General features: G+C 49.6%; 5 protein-coding genes across 5 annotated transcripts; 3 read left to right on the top strand and 2 right to left on the bottom strand.

Annotated features, from left to right (window-relative positions):
- Nucleotides 1–185: 185 nt before the first annotated feature.
- Nucleotides 186–4,031, top strand: F4812DRAFT_454832 (acetyl-CoA synthetase-like protein; the record flags this gene model as incomplete). The annotated part of the gene is made up of 1 exon (XM_047936715.1): nt 186–4,031. The coding sequence occupies one exon, from the start codon at nt 186–188 to the stop codon at nt 4,029–4,031; it is 3,846 nt and encodes a 1,281-aa protein (XP_047795328.1).
- Nucleotides 4,032–4,383: 352 nt separating this feature from the next.
- Nucleotides 4,384–5,840, bottom strand: F4812DRAFT_35909 (uncharacterized protein). The gene is made up of 3 exons (XM_047931821.1): nt 5,558–5,840; nt 5,275–5,494; nt 4,384–5,218 (listed from the first exon to the last, which is right to left on the bottom strand). Exons 2-3 carry the CDS (start codon nt 5,387–5,389, stop codon nt 4,737–4,739), a joined length of 597 nt encoding a protein of 198 aa, XP_047795327.1. The 5' UTR covers nt 5,390–5,494; nt 5,558–5,840; the 3' UTR covers nt 4,384–4,736.
- A 1,336-nt stretch (nt 5,841–7,176) lies between these two features.
- F4812DRAFT_411265 (uncharacterized protein) lies at nt 7,177–9,930 on the top strand (the record flags this gene model as incomplete). Its single annotated transcript, XM_047932602.1, has 2 exons — nt 7,177–9,482; nt 9,557–9,930. Coding segments are annotated over exons 1-2 (1,900 nt in total), but the record flags the coding sequence as incomplete, so codon positions are not given.
- F4812DRAFT_411263 (uncharacterized protein) lies at nt 9,931–12,186 on the bottom strand. Its single transcript, XM_047932601.1, has 3 exons — nt 11,248–12,186; nt 10,721–11,189; nt 9,931–10,650 (listed from the first exon to the last, which is right to left on the bottom strand). The coding sequence occupies exons 1-3, from the start codon at nt 11,777–11,779 to the stop codon at nt 10,170–10,172; spliced, it is 1,482 nt and encodes a 493-aa protein (XP_047795325.1). The 5' UTR covers nt 11,780–12,186; the 3' UTR covers nt 9,931–10,169.
- Nucleotides 12,187–13,840: 1,654 nt separating this feature from the next.
- F4812DRAFT_411249 (Mss4-like protein) lies at nt 13,841–15,381 on the top strand. Its single transcript, XM_047932600.1, has 4 exons — nt 13,841–13,899; nt 13,956–13,999; nt 14,063–14,529; nt 14,617–15,381. The coding sequence occupies exons 3-4, from the start codon at nt 14,461–14,463 to the stop codon at nt 14,950–14,952; spliced, it is 405 nt and encodes a 134-aa protein (XP_047795324.1). The 5' UTR covers nt 13,841–13,899; nt 13,956–13,999; nt 14,063–14,460; the 3' UTR covers nt 14,953–15,381.
- The last annotated feature ends 265 nt before the right edge of the window (nt 15,382–15,646 follow it).

The following is a 15,646-nucleotide window of genomic DNA, read 5'->3' as shown; positions in this document are numbered from 1 at the left end:
CTCCAGAGTATACTGCCGGCCCTCCCCTGCGATCCAACAGCCCCATACTTTTGCCTAGGTCCGGATTTGGACTTTTTGGCTTTTACTACTGCTTGATTCGGAGAGCGCTGTACGGGTTGCGCGACCGGACTTGATTTGATTTCCGGGTGTTGGTGTGTTTGAATTGGCTGGGAAGAGCGGGAAAGATGACTATCATCGATACCAGCAAAGATCTCTCTGCGCTATTTCTTCAACAGGTCAACGCTACCCCCGACGCTATCGCCCTAGAAGATGGACCTACGGCGCTGACTTACGCTGAGCTCGACCGCAAGGTAGATGCGCTCGCCACTCGTCTTCGTCACGACGGCGTTGGTCGGGATTCTCTTGTTGGTATCTTACTCGGACGGAGTGCGGATTATGTCATCTCCTGTCTTGCTGCGCTCCGTGCGGGCGGAGCATTTCTTGTCCTCGAGCTTGCATACCCGCCAAGCCTCCTAGCTGATGTTATCGAGGATGCAAGACCTACCGTTATAATAACACACACAGCACATGCTGGAAAGATCAAGTCCGAGACTCCTTTGATAATTCTGGACGATAAGACTTCCTATACAAACGGGGATTTCCCAACGAATGGGGCCTCTAAGGAGCTGCCCCCGTTGCCTGCTGAAGATGATTTGGAAAAGCTTGCCTTCGTCTCCTACTCGTCTGGTACCACAGGCAAACCGAAAGGAATCGGGAATCCGCATAGAGCGGCTGTTCTGTCGTATGACCTGAGATTTGGTGTCAGTGATCTTAAACCGGGCGACCGTGTGGCCTGCAATGTATTTTTCGTCTGGGAGATATTGCGTCCTTTACTGCGCGGAGCGACTGTGGTGACTGTTCCAGACGAGACGAGCTACGACCCCGTAGCTCTGGTCGGATTACTTCGTTCCAAGAATATCACGGAAACTCTTATGACCCCAACCCTGCTCGCAACTGTCCTGGCCCGACATTCTCAGCTGGGGGATCGTCTCCCCGATCTGCGTACGGTATGGCTGAACGGCGAAGTGGTCACAACTGACCTCGCACGGCGTGGTCTTAAAGCGCTCCCGAAAGCACGCTTGTTGAATTGCTACAGTGCTAGTGAAACTCACGAGATCGCTTGTGGGGATATAAGGGAAATGGTCAATGACGAAGATCGCGTCGTTCCAGTTGGCCCTCCCCTGGATCCGAAACACACCTATATTCTTGATGAGGACGGTAAGAAGGTTGAGACGGGCGCCAGCGGCGAGTTGTTTGTGGGAGGGAAACTCTTGGCGCGGGGGTACCTGAACCTACCAGAAGCGACCGCGAAAGCTTTTACCGAAGACCCCTTCGACCAGACCCCCGGCGCACGAATGTACAGGACAGGAGATACGGCGCGGTTACTGCCTTCGGGGCTCCTTGAAATTACTGGCCGTGTAGGAGCGATGATCAAGATCAGGGGTTATAGTGTACAGCCTCCGGCCGTCGAGAATGCTATCGTAAAGCATCTCGCTGTCCGTACTTGTGTCGTGGTCGCTCATGGGGAAGGTCTCGATCGCCAGCTACTTGCTTATATTGTCCCGGATGAAGAGCCCGGTAACCGAACGGTCGTGAAGATTGACGAGGCTGGATTCAGTCCGGTTGCGCGGCGCGTTCTAACGGATCATCTTGCACATTACATGATTCCCGCTCTTTGGGTTGAATTAGATAGCTTACCCACCCACGAAGTATCTGGTAAGGTTGATCTTAAGCGTCTCCCTACGCCAAGCAGGTCGCGAAGCCCCGCGTCGGGACCTGAACATCGTAACCAGAAAATCACCATTGAGGACATTGCGAAGATATGGGCTACATCTCTCAACATCCCTTATAAGTCTATAATGCAGCAGGAGCACGACTTTTTCGACTTGGGCGGTCATTCTTTAGCGCTCGTCGACCTCGTGACTAGGTTGACTGCTACCTATGGCTTCCCCGTGGCTCTAAGTCGCCTTGCGGGCAACCCAACGCTAAAGGGGCATCTAGAAGTCGTCTGCGACGCGCGTGATGGATATACTGCGTCCGTACAGGCCGACCTCCCTGCCGTTCTGCGCGCGGACTCTGTTCTTCCACCCGAGATCAAGCCTTCAGGGGCTACGATGCAGCGTATCAGCGACGCAGACACGATCTTGCTAACGGGCACGACCGGTTTTCTCGGAGCCTTCCTGCTGAGTACCATTTTGGAAGCCACTTCGGCACAGGTCGTGTGTCTTGTTCGTTTCGCAGACCTCTCGAAGGACAATTACTCTGCCGGAGTGGCGCGAATTCGCCAGAACCTTCTTGATCTAGGTCTTTGGAACGACTCGATCCTGGACCGCATTGAAGTCGTCCCGGCTAACTTGGCTCGAAAGCGCTTCGGCCTTGCTCCCGAAGCTTTCGAGGATCTAGCTTCTCGCGTGCAGGTTATTGTCCACTCGGCTGCTACGGTCAACCTTGTGTATCCTTATGCTGCCATGCAGGGATCTAATGTCTTCGGCACAAGAGAGGTTCTGCGTCTTGCGTGCCGAGGCAACGCAACTGTTCATTACATCTCCACGAACGGCGTGCTGCCGCCATCTGTCCAAGGTTGGGCTGAAGATGCCATGTTGGATGTGGACGAGGTGCCGGAGAAATTGGTCGACGGATATGGACAGACCAAGTGGGTGGCAGAGCAGCTCGTCCTCGAAGCCGCGAAACGGGGTTTACCCGCGAGGATATACCGCCCGGGGACCATCAGCGGCCACAGCGTCTCTGGATCATCGAATACGTACGATCTCCTTAATGCCTTGATCGTGGAGTCGCTCCAACTAGGATACGCCCCGGACATCGAGGGCTGGTACGCTGAGATGACTCCGGTCGATTTTGTCAGCAAGGCGATTACCTCCTTAGCCGACCTGGTGGACACCGACCAACGCGTTTTCCATCTGGGCGACCCGTCCCCCTTACCAACTAAGAAAGTCTTCGATATCCTTGGCGAACTCGGATACCCCACCAAACTGCTCGGATGGGACGAATGGGTTAACATGTGGGAGGAGCAGAGGGGATCTAGCAAGGCAGAAAACATTTTTACGGTCGACATTCTCCGCCGCGGCATGCCCACCGTCGATTTCCTTCAATGGGTCACCGTCCTCAAGGACCCGGCCACGGCGCCCGCCCTGGCCAAGACCGGCCTCCAGCGCCCCAAGATCGATAACAAACTGCTCGAGACTTACACTCGCCATTTCTGCGCCCGCGGCTGGCTACCGCGTGCTCCGCGCCGGACCCAGACGAACGGAGTCGCGAAGACCTCGAACCGAGGACCGCTGGCTGGGCGCGTGGCGGTCGTTACGGGAGCATCGTCTGGTATTGGTGCCGCCGTTGCGACGGCCCTAGCTAAAGAGGGCGCGCACGTAGCCATCGCCGCCCGACGCACCGAGGCTCTCGAGAGCCTCAAGAATAAGCTGTCTAGTTCCGGGGGCAAAGTCCTAGTGCAGAAGACGGACGTGACGGACCGGAAGCAAGTCGAGGCGCTCATGCGAGCGGCGACGGAGCAGCTTGGGCCGGTCGACATCCTCGTCTGCTGCGCGGGCGTGATGTACTACACTCTGATGGCGAACGCGCACGTCGAAGAGTGGGAGCGGACGGTGGACGTCAACTGCAAGGGTCTGCTGCACTGCCTGTCGTCGGCGGTGCCGTCGATGCTGTCGCGGGGCGGGGGCCACGTGGTGGCGATATCGTCGGACGCCGGGCGCAAGGTGTTCCCGGGGCTGGGGGTGTACTCGGCGAGCAAGTTCTTCGTGGAAGCGACGCTGCAGAGCCTGCGGCTCGAGACCGCCGGGTCCGGCCTGCGCGTCACCTCCGTGCAGCCGGGGAACACGGCCACCGACCTGCTCGGCATGTCGACCGACGCCGAGGCCATCAAGAAGTACGGCGAGCCGACGGGCGCCAAGGTCCTCGACCCCGAGGAGGTCGCCGGCGCTATCGTGTATGCCCTGCGCCAGCCCGCGCATGTTGCTGTGAACGAGGTCCTGATCGAGCCTAGGGATGAACCTATCTGAGACAGCGGATGTTGTGCGAGACGAGGAAGAGCTTGCACCACGACTTTCACGACTGAGAGCCTTCAGTAATTTCCTGCTGCATCTTGTCTCTTTTGGAACCTAATTAGTGTGACTTTGGTGTGTAGCATTCTTGCATATTAGCGGCTTCATGACGGTTATGACGGTTGGGTTCAGGATTATGCAGGTGTATGAAGTACAAGTGTCTCAAGAGGGTAAAACGAATGGTTAAAGAAAAGGATTGATGGCTGCAAAAACGTTATGAAAGAGTAATGAGATACCTAGGTGTGCTGTTGTATATCAAAGACTAAGTCTTAAGATTCCATACTTCCGAATCCAGAGGTTAGACGACTATTCCCGACTCGAACAATAAATAGCACAAGAGAACATGAACATATTCACGAATACTGGAACCACAGGCTCAAAAGCCTGAGGACAAGGTGTTTGCCACATCCACAACTTTCTATTGGTGTTCTTGTTTAACTTCTTTTTGGGAAGACGCGGATCGAAGACCCCAGTCCAACCTCCGACACCATTGTCAGTTTTTCGGTGGTGATAATTATACACCAAATCAACATGTCTAGACTTGCTAGAATATCCAAAGCCGTGTGCACCCGTCATTAGCCGTAACGTTCCCGGAAAGTCCTGATAACTCCCTCTATGACCTATTATTTACAAGATATCCTCATCCTAGGAGTTCCGAACCTCTTAGTTGTTCTTTCCTAAGAGACCTTGTAGGGTTTGTAGAAGGCCACTAAGGTCACCGAGACCACCGGCACCAGCTTTCTGACCAGCACCGTCGGCTGCGCCACCAGCAACACCCCCGAGAAGATCTGCGAGAGGGTTTTCGGCCTTAGCACCACCAGCGCCGCCAGCTGCACCTCCGAGAAGATCTGCGAGCGGGTTGTTGCCATTAGCACCGCCGGCTAGGAGTCCGTTGAGTAAATCGGTAAGCGTGTTGCCGCTTTTTTGCTGGTCTGCACCGTCATTAGCACCAGCGTCCGCGCTGGCACCAGCTCCGTCTTGACCCTTGCCCTTCTTGCCATTGTTGTCGCCGTTCTTGCCGGCCTTGCCTCCTTGGTTGGCATTGCCAGTTCCGTTCTTGATAGCACCGCCATCAAGGGCAGAGGCGGTTCCATTGTTGGCGGCACCGTGATGGTGCTTTTTCTTGGGGACTCTTATGTCAAGGGCTACATATGTCGTCAGTATAATTGGCACCAGGATTACTGGACTAGTAGGTACGTACCGAAGTCGCGAGGAGTGCGGACTTCGACAGACCCCTGAATAGGCTGGGTTGGTAGAGCAGCAACGAAAGATGCGGCAGTGGCCAAGGCCATCAAGATAGCACCGAAGTTCTTCATGTTGAAAGAGTGTATAACCAGATACTTAAATTGAAATTAAAGAAGGTTGAAATGAGGTTGTCGAATGGAACAAAATAATACAGCGTAAAGAAGGTACGAGCACAGCTTCATACGTTTAGTTAGTTTGGAGATCAGACGATAGGGTGGGTTATATTCGACTTAACTCACCTCTTAAGAACAAGAAACGACCAAGAAAGGAAAGGTTGACAGTTGAAGCTGAAGTGGATGTGTGAGTAAACGAAAGTAAGATCAGATTGAACGGGACGGGGAGTCGAGCATTTTATGGACGACTGAAGTAGTATCCAACCTTAGATGAGCTTAACTATCATGTCAATGATTGACATAGCATCACGAGCTGTCGGTGATAGATGGTTACATTCTAGCCGTCAGTAGCTACCCCCTGAGGTTACAAAATGATGCTTGCAAATATGACATAACTTAAGAGCTATCTCTTCAGAAAGCTCTAAAGAAACACAGGGAACAGGGCATGTAAGTGAGGCTCTGATTGGGTACTATGGTATACGAGCTTGTAGACCCACCGAGACCAAATACGTTAAGAAGACATCTCCGTCCCACTCAAAACATGGAGTTGGGTAGGATAAGATGACTCTAGGCTTTCACATTTGGGGCTGGAACCGGGGACGATCAATTAGGAGATCTTTGGGAATCATTAAAGTTGAAACTTGAGATGCCAAGAATGCGTGGGGAATATCTTGGCTTCTTTGAGGTTATCGCCTTTCTCGGTAACAGGATGTCAAAACGTCGCACGGGCAGATCAAACGAACCTCAGACAGGAACACCAAGGCAGCAACAGGGATACCAAGCAGGGATTTGCGTACATTAGAGGTAGCCATACCCGACATACCTGGGTAGCGTACAGGTAACATACGAACATACGAACATACCTACCTGGTACATCCTCCATAATAACAGTGAATATCGCGTGCTGTATGGCAAGGATTGACTTGGCTGCAAATGTCCAAGCGTGATGCAGGGTTGGCAACTCACCATCGAAGGAAATAAGACTTCCGGTTGCAGCCAGGAGTTTGTCCAAAAACCGGGAATAGTCTAGAAACCACCGCGGAGTAGTAATAAGGATCGTAATGTGAATTCCAAAGCCTGACTAGAGAGTGGCTGTGTTTTTCAACCTTCATAGTACGGACATATGCGAGACGTGTCAGAAGCTTGAAGAGCGTCGATGTAGGCGCCTATGGTCTTTTTCTTGTTCATGATGTTTTTGAAAATAACGAATTGACCTTGTCGTGAGGTGTCTCACAAAAGCGATTAGCGGTGATCGCCAGGACCGTGTGTTTTCCGTGAAGGTAAACGAAGATCCTCATTTAGCTCTCGTCATGCGAGAATAGCTTCTCCGAAAAGTCAAGCCAAGGCAAATCATAGAATGAAACTAATCGACTTGATACACCGTTGTGATGGTGGTATTAGCAAGATTCCCGGGTCTCGAGAATGATCATGAGGATCTATCGTGAGGATCTATCAATGCCATATTGCCTGTGGACTGATGGATAGTAACTTTACGCGCAATGTGTGTTGTCGAGTACCTCAGGTAGTTTTTGGTTTTACGATCTCCTTGCTGTTTGTTTATGTTAGAAGTGGACGAGTGGGAATATGTTTAAATCACTTTTTATTCCGGGTTATTAGAAGGTACCTAGGTACTTTAGGTAACCTGTACCTGATTTAGTGGATCATGTCTGCTGTAAGCCTCACCCCGCCTACCCGCATAACCTCTCAAGCCACGCCCGCCACCAAAGAGCTAAAATCATTAAATGGTTGAAGCTTCAATGTTCTTAATCACTAATCACAAGAATATGATAGGCTCACTCGACGCTCCGAACGCGGCCTAAAACGGCTTACGACGGTCTTTATCAAAAGTTTTGCATACTATCTACCTGGTATGCATCTCTCCATCTTGTCGTCCAATGAACGATCAGCGCAACCTCGGTAGCTCAATTAATCTCCGCAAAAGTTGTACAAATTTCAATGCAACTTTTTGTGTATACATGTGGCTTTGATGTCATCATAGCTATTATTATTGCCTTCTAGCTATTCGAAGAGAGCACGATTTAATCTTCAAATCGAGCCATTAGTAACCCACTTCAAGTCTCCGTAGTGCTACCACTTATACCTTATGGCGTCCCGAACTCGGTAGCAAGTAACGACCGTTTATCTGACGACGAGAGACCTATTTTGTTTTCTTTTTTTCTTTCCTAAACGAAGCCGAGACTAGGCAGGTAAGAAAATTGAAAAAAAAGAAGAAAAAAAATCTCACGATGTCTACCTCGGTGTCGCTCCACGTTCTTGCAAGGAGGGGAGCCGCATCAATTCGATCAAAAGCCCCTAGGAGAATACCCAAGGCTTCATATTCATATTCCTCGATAGCTGCATCTAAATTACGATATGCTGCAGCTGCGACACCTTTTTCTCCCTTTGCTCGACAGACTCCTCGCGCATTTAGCACCACTCGTCCGAGATTATTCGCGGCCGCTGACGAAAGTTTTGACCCTAAGAGCATCGAGCGGGAGAGCGACGAGGTCGATGTTTGCATCGTTGGTGGAGGTCCCGCTGGTTTGAGTGCTGCGATACGTCTGAAGCAACTTGCCAATGAAAATGGCAACGAGGACTTCAGAGTATTATTACTAGAAAAAGCTGGTGAAATTGGTGCCCATATTCTCTCCGGAGCTGTTATAAACCCGGTTGCCGTGAAAGAGCTTTTCCCCGACTGGCTCGACGAGGCGAATGAGAATCGATTTCAATATGCGACACCCGCGACGGGGGACAAGATGAGATTTTTGACCAAGTCCAGCGCAATCCCTTTGCCTGCCCCGCCGCAGATGCATAATGACGGTAATTACATCGTCAGTTTAAACCAATTCACAAAATGGCTTGGAGAGAGGGCAGAGGAGGTTGGCGTCGAAGTTTATCCTGGATTCGCTGCGTCTGAGGTCTTGTACCAGCCCGACGGGTCTGTCCTGGGTGTCGCGACAAACGACCTCGGCATAGGCCGAGATGGAAAGCCGAAGGACAACTTCGAAAGAGGAATGGAGTTCCATGCCCGAGTTACGCTATTTGCCGAGGGCTGTCATGGAAGTTTAACGAAGCAAGTTATTCAGAAGTTCGACCTGAGAAGGGATAGCCAGCACCAAACGTACGGTTTAGGAGTAAAGGAAGTCTGGGAAATACAACCAGAGAAGTTCCGCAAGGGCGAGGTAGTCCATTCTATGGGCTACCCCTTACCTCTAGACACGTATGGTGGTGGGTGGATGTACCACTTTGGAGATAACTTGGTCAGTATCGGACTTGTCGTAGCTTTGGATTACCGAAATCCTTGGTTGTCACCTTATGGCGAATTTCAAAAGATGAAACAGCACCCTTTATATAGGTCTGTTTTAGAGGGTGGGAAGTGTATCTCCTATGGTGCGAGAGTTCTGAGCGAGGGTGGCTTCCAATCCATTCCTAAGGTGGCTTTCCCTGGTGGTGCATTGATCGGCGACTCCGCTGGCTTCGTCAACGTACCACAAGTCAAGGGTACCCATAATGCCATGAGGACGGGTATGTTGGCTGCGGATGCAGCTTGGGACGCATTGGCTAAAGGGGACGTGGGATCTGTTTTCTTGTACAACTACGAAGATGCTCTCCGGAAATCTACCGTCTGGAAGGAGTTGAAGGAGGTTCGGAACATGCGTCCCGCATTTCAAACCCCCTTGGGAACTCTCGGCGGTGTTGTATACTCTGGCTTGGAGGCTTTCGTTCTCAAGGGTCGCGTCCCTTGGACCCTAAAACATAGACATACCGACTATGCCGCCACGAAGAGTGCGGATTCATTCCCAAAGATCGAATACCCTAAGCCTGATGGGAAGATCTCATTTGATATCCTAACGAGTGTCTCGCGCACAGGGACTAACCACGAGGAAGACCAACCCGTTCATCTTCAAGTTAAAGACTGGGATGCGCATACTCAGGAGACGTGGCCTATTTACAAAGGCCTGGAGAATCGCTTCTGTCCCGCGGGTGTTTACGAATATATCGAAGATGACTCGAAGCCTTTAGGTGTAAGGTTCCAGATTAACGCCCAGAAGTAAGTAACTCGAACTATCTTTGTTTCTTGCTCGAATTTAGTTGAGGGACTTTTCATACTAATGTTTACTGTAGCTGTATTCACTGCAAGACATGCGATATCAAGGCACCTCACCAAGATATCAACTGGACCGTACCCCAAGGTGGTGAAGGACCGAACTACTACATGACGTGAGAAGAAAAAGGAATCGCGTAATGCCTGCTATTACAAAAAGGATAAAAGATAAAAGATAAAAGATGCTCGGTATCTTGGTGTTTTGGGAAAGGTCTAGCCTGGACTCTGGGTGAACAAGGAGTATGATTCATGGATTACGGCGATATGCGAACTCAACTTTTCGGTGTATCAACATGACCTCGTCGGCGGTGGATCAGTAAATGTAGATCGTATTAAAAACGAGAGTCACGCTGTATTAAGAGGAAGAGGCGTATTTGGATATATTCAACTGTATATATGTATATAGGTATGTATACGTAGCAGAAGAAGGGGTTGAGGGGATTGGCTTCTTCAACGTGAAAGTCGCTATTTAGCTCGCTTGTAAATGCAGAGCTGGAAGTCAATTTGTCAGGTTTTATCTATTTCCCTTTCCATGATGACTGGATGACTTTTTGACCCGTGCAATGATGCTGCAACATATTTTGATGCCATTCTTTTTGAGCTATTACCGAATGGCCGAACCTTTCTCGTGTCTTAGAATCCCTGTTGCGCATGCCACTTCTCTCGCCACCCGGGAAACCAAGGACTATCATCCAGCGTCTTAGGCTCCCAATCTTTCTCGATAACCCCCTTTTCAATCTGTTCCTTCTCGAACTCCTCTAGGGCCGGAATCACCACGTGCTCGGTGTGCCAGGTATTTTTGTACTTCATGAGATTTTCCTTGCCCTCCTTCAGCACCGTCTTCAGGAGGGTCGGCACGTACGGCTCGTCCCGCAGCTCTTCCAGCGGCGTGAACAGCGCCTTGAAGTTGAACACGACACCCGCTGATAGCGGGAGCCGCCGCAGCGTCTGCCAGTCTACGCGCAGGTGGATGCGGGAGCGCGACAGGCTCGCGTCTTGGACGTCCCGGTAGCTCTCGTGCGGGTCGCCTGGCGGCATGAACAGCGGCTGGTCGACTTCGAGGCCCCAGGATCCGCGCTGGATGGGCTTGTGGGCGGGCATCTTGGAGAAGTAGCTAAAGAAAGGCAAGAAGTCAACAACATAAATACGTCTGCAGATTATGGGAAAATACGTGAGTGGCTTACCGGTCCATGCTGAACTGCATCTTCTCCTTGTAATCTGCAACCGGCTGGTGAATGTCGTGAAGCTTGAGACCTAACTTGGTCCCCAGACTCCACCCTAGGGCGGAACATATTATACCCGCTCGGAGGTGGTAGTAGCCGGTCTCGGGATCCCGCAGCATGATATTGAACTCTTCCGGGACGTTATCTAGCAGGATTAACAAGGGGTGCTTCTCCTTAATCACGGACACCGTGCCGAGGATCTTGTTCTCTAGCTGCGACTTGTCCTGTGACAGCACGAAGTACTGCGGATACCGCGCACATATGAACTGCAACACCATCTCCATTAGTTCCTTGCACGCGAGCTCCGAGCCCGGGAGCCAGTCTAGTACGGCCTTGCCGTATTTCTCGTATAGTTCCTTGCGCTGTGCGATCCGGGTCTTGTATGTTGATTCCAGCTCGATCCACCAGTCGGTCTCGAGCTTAGTCAAGGCTATTATATAGTTTGTTTAGCCCCTGATTTTTTTGACTTACTGATGTGGAATACTTACACATCGTTTGATGATATGCCCATCTGAACGGCCGATATGGCCGCGCCTTCGCGCGATCGATATCGAATTCCAAGTAGGGCTGAGGCATGGGGACCTCCGAGAGTACGGAGTAGTCGGGGAAGTCTCCCAGGGCCTTAATCTCGCGTACAGAAAACCCGCTGAAGCAGTATTTCGAATCGTCAGCGGTGCGATAGTCTTCCTCAAAACCTAGCAGTGAGCGTGTGAATGTATCCATGTCGAACGAAAGGTTGCCCATCGCCTCCTTTTGATCGGGGGTCATATTTTCCGCTATTACACTGAGTTGGCCTCGCTGAGAAGGGGGAAAGGTCGATAGAAGATCTGAAGTTGACGACGAGAGGGGCTTGGAGAGTGGTTGCTTCTCAAGCAACGGCGTGCTTGGGCGGGATGCATTGCGCTTTGTGAGACCCAATCTCTTGAAGACTACATCTTTCTGCGATTTACTTAAAGCGAAAAAAGAGATCAGAGACACGACAACCGCGGACGCTACCCAAAGAGCAAGGTGGAGTGCCATACTGAATGAACCATGACCAGCTATAAGGTTAAATGTTACAGTCACTGAACGGGATCAATGCAACGAGGGATCCTGCATTGTTATCAGAATTCCATCATCCCATCTACAACTTCTCACGGGTTTATCCTTCACTAATATATTATTCCTCCCTCCCTAGGATGTGGTAGGTAGTAAGGAGAAGATATTACCGTATACCGAAAACTGGACCGACAACGGAGTCCGTATCTGGACGTGGTGATAAGCTGCCGGATCATATGAGCACAGAACGCAGATAGACGGAGGTATTGTTGGAGATGGAAGTATCGCAGCGCTAGCGCCCGGGTGATAACATCTACGATGTGAGTGGTTGCTGATAATACTAGCGTATAGAAAACACGATCATCATGCAGATAGAATAGCTCGGCGGGTCACCCCGCATGCTACCTGATTCAAGCATGGTTGTGTCTATATTCCCGATTGTCGTAGTCCTTATCTTCTTTTACCGTCTGGGGAGATCTTCGTGTAACTCGCAATACTGTTTGGATGTAATTATTCATGGCGTCTTGATATCTGACTAACAACGACCGATCCATTGAGGATGCTCTTTCAAGGTTCAATATTTCTCGTTGTTTTCCCGTAACATACTGCTCAACCGATAAAATAGTATACCTACGATATATCTATAGGCTATGCTGATGCTATTATTGGCATATGGAATCAACTGTCAAGCTTAAAGTCTCGACGAAAATCTAAGAGCTTCACACGAAGGATAATATTTAGGTACCTTTTATCAATAAAGTAACGTAGATAGCTACCCGCTCCTTATATCTTATACATTATAACTTCACACAATCCGGGGTCGTCATGCTACACCCAAATCCTTAACTCCTTGGAAGGAGCCGAGAACTAACTAAGATTTACTATCTTCTCGTTTCTATATATTGGACTTACATGTGAGTGCAAGAAGAGACGCCTTTATCGCAGGTATGCGACGGGGAAGACTCGGGATTCTGTTCACGATGGTTATCAGCGCGAGTTCCCGAGGAGTCACCGTTATTGGTTGACTGCATGCAGGAAGTTGAACGCCTGCCAATACCCTGGTATGCGATTCCCATATCTGGGCGCAGCGTTATCGCAGAGCAAGCTACCAGTCCCGCCCTTGGCAGCGCATGAGTATAGGACATATCGAGAAACATTGGCTCTCGCGGAACTTTCACTTAGGGCGTAACCAACGACGTTATGACCACATCACGCTTGACTTCTCTCAGATGAGGAAAATCTCCTCGACATGCCGCATCCGCAACACCCTGAAGACCTCTCGAGAGACCTGGAAGAAACGCCCCGAACATACCAACTATTTGCAACTTTCTGAAGGAAGGAGGGAAGTATCCTAGTTAGCTGGTGTCGACTTGTTCTCTGGCTGTTGTTCATCATGGTTGGATTCAGAAGTAAATCTTCTGGAGAAGTGAATTTTCGGAGACTAGAAGTAGGCTTGGGTACATCATGAGCGAAGAGGCTCTAGTTCCGAAAATTGAGATGCAGAGATTTGAGGGTGCTACGGTGATCGTATAAGCATCCTATATCAAGCATCATCTGGTTCAAGGTGTGTTACGAAAGATGAACGTAATAAGTATCTCGTTTGCTAATCTGCCCAAGGTCGGAGGGCTCATCTTAAATATCGACTGAGAAGGAATAGCCATGCTTTGAGATGTTTAAATTGTACCTAACGTTTTGATGCAAGGAGACCAGAGTTAGCGAAATCTGAACGTGAGACTAGCAAGTGTTTATAGAATTTTGGCGATCAGGGCCTCATGGTTAGCACAAGGTATACATAGGTATGTTGTTTGAATGAGTCTGCCCCTCTTCGGGATGGTAGGCGACCCCCAACTTGACAAGACGCAGGGTGCATCTATTCGCTGAGACCTAACATTAACCGCGCGCTTATACGAGGCCTCTCAAGCCTGGTTGACTGAGCAGTGGATTGGAGTTTCATTCTTGGGCGCTCTGAAGCGGGGAATTACTGCTTGTGTTAATTGTGATGCATAGGAGGTATGGTGGATTTCACGCCCTTGAAGTTGTCATTTGGAATCACGTAGCGATTTACAGTAAGCCTCAATCTTACCAATTACCAAATATCTCTTGTATCAATCCCAACGTCTCAACACCGTTACTGTAAATAGCCTAATACATGTAAAAGATATCATCGTCATCATCATCATTATCATCATCATCATCTTAGCGGTATACCCCGAACCTAAAACCCCGTTTGAAGGATTCGGGATCTGCGGGCTAAAGTCCAAACAGCGAAGCACAGCCGCCATCAGTAATTCAACATCTTGAATTCCCTAAATAGGCGACTGATTAGTCAATTCCGACGCCCTACTGCATGTCAAAGTCCCCGGGTTCAGCGTGTACCTAAACTAAGCACTACCCAGAAATAGGGTCCAAATGTTCGCATTTTGTAGTAATAGCCGGAACATGATGCCGTGAGGGGAAAATGATCAAGCATATCAATTGCTGCTCAAGGAAAACTTATATAAATCGATTCGGAACACCTTGATGGCACCTGCTGAGTTTTAACCAACAATTCACACCCATAAACATTGCATTGCTTACTACGAAGTACTACGTCCTTATTACTCTATCGGAAGATTGCATCTATTCGTTATATCCTACTAACGAATCTCCCCTGAACGTATACCATGGCCCATGAAGGTGGTTGCCTTTGCGGCAAGATTCGCATCTCGATTGAAGGCGAGCCTATAGGCAAGGTTGGACCTTTTTTATACAATAACCTCATTATATTCCTCGTCAACCTTCAAGTCACTACATAAGTACCTAGACTAACGTTTACGCAGATGCTCTGTCATTGTCTCGACTGCCACAAGATCTCGGGCTCAGCCTTCAGCACCAACGTCGTCATGCCCGTAGCCGGCTTCAAGATTCTATCAGGAACCCCAAAGACCTTCACCGTACGTGGAGATAGTGGGGATGAGATAACGTCGTACTTCTGCGGCGACTGCGGCTCGACTCTGTGGCGTAATGGAAAGGTCTCCAACTTCAACCCGATTATCAAAGCGGGTGTCATAGACGACCCTAAGTTCATCAACGAAACTGCCAAGCCGATCGTAGAGCTGTTCCCGCACCGACGGGTTGCTTGGGTTAAGGAGATTCCTGGCACAACTGAGGCTTAAGAGTTGTCGGTGGGCGCGTTGAAGATATAAACCTGATTTGCATGTGAGGCGAGGAATGCACGTGTTAAGCTCAAACAATTAATAAACGGCCCAGATTAAGCAATTTCTTATGGATGCGTGAGATACTTTTTGGACACGATGGAACCTCTTTCTGTGGATGTACCTACTCTATGTAATGTGATGTTAACCGATGTCTCGGGTGGCCATCAGGGGGTGGAGAGGGCAGGTACCAAGTGATGTTTCCAAGCTGTGAGCATATTGAAAGCTACAATACGTTATATACAATCTTCCGTCTTTAAAGTGTTGGTATAAGGCATATTATTTTTGATAAGTCTGCGAAACATACGGAGACGAGATGCTGGCAATGGATATTTTAATAGCCATATTACCAACCTTCCTACAGAGTAACCTAGTCCCTCAACTAATAACATAGAACTCCAAGGAATGCCTAATTCCCCGCTATATACCCTTAATATATAAAAGTCTCCCCTGAACACGCGTCAGTCCTCCCATGTCATTCCCACACCCGAACCTGTAGCTGTGCTGTTTAATTAGGCACCTACCTATCAAATAGGACCCGACCCTGGAGGGGATTAACACGGGCACAAGGTACTTCAAGAAGACTTTATCGATTTCCACGATAACAATGATTTTATATACAGAACAGGTACCTAGGTAGGTACCTGCTATAAAA

This window comes from Daldinia caldariorum (assembly GCF_022478825.1).
Source record: "Daldinia caldariorum strain CBS 122874 unplaced genomic scaffold F4812scaffold_1, whole genome shotgun sequence".
NCBI lineage: Eukaryota > Fungi > Ascomycota > Sordariomycetes > Xylariales > Hypoxylaceae > Daldinia > Daldinia caldariorum.
Note: the sequence above shows the minus strand (reverse complement) of the source record. Positions and strands in the feature narration are given on the sequence as shown.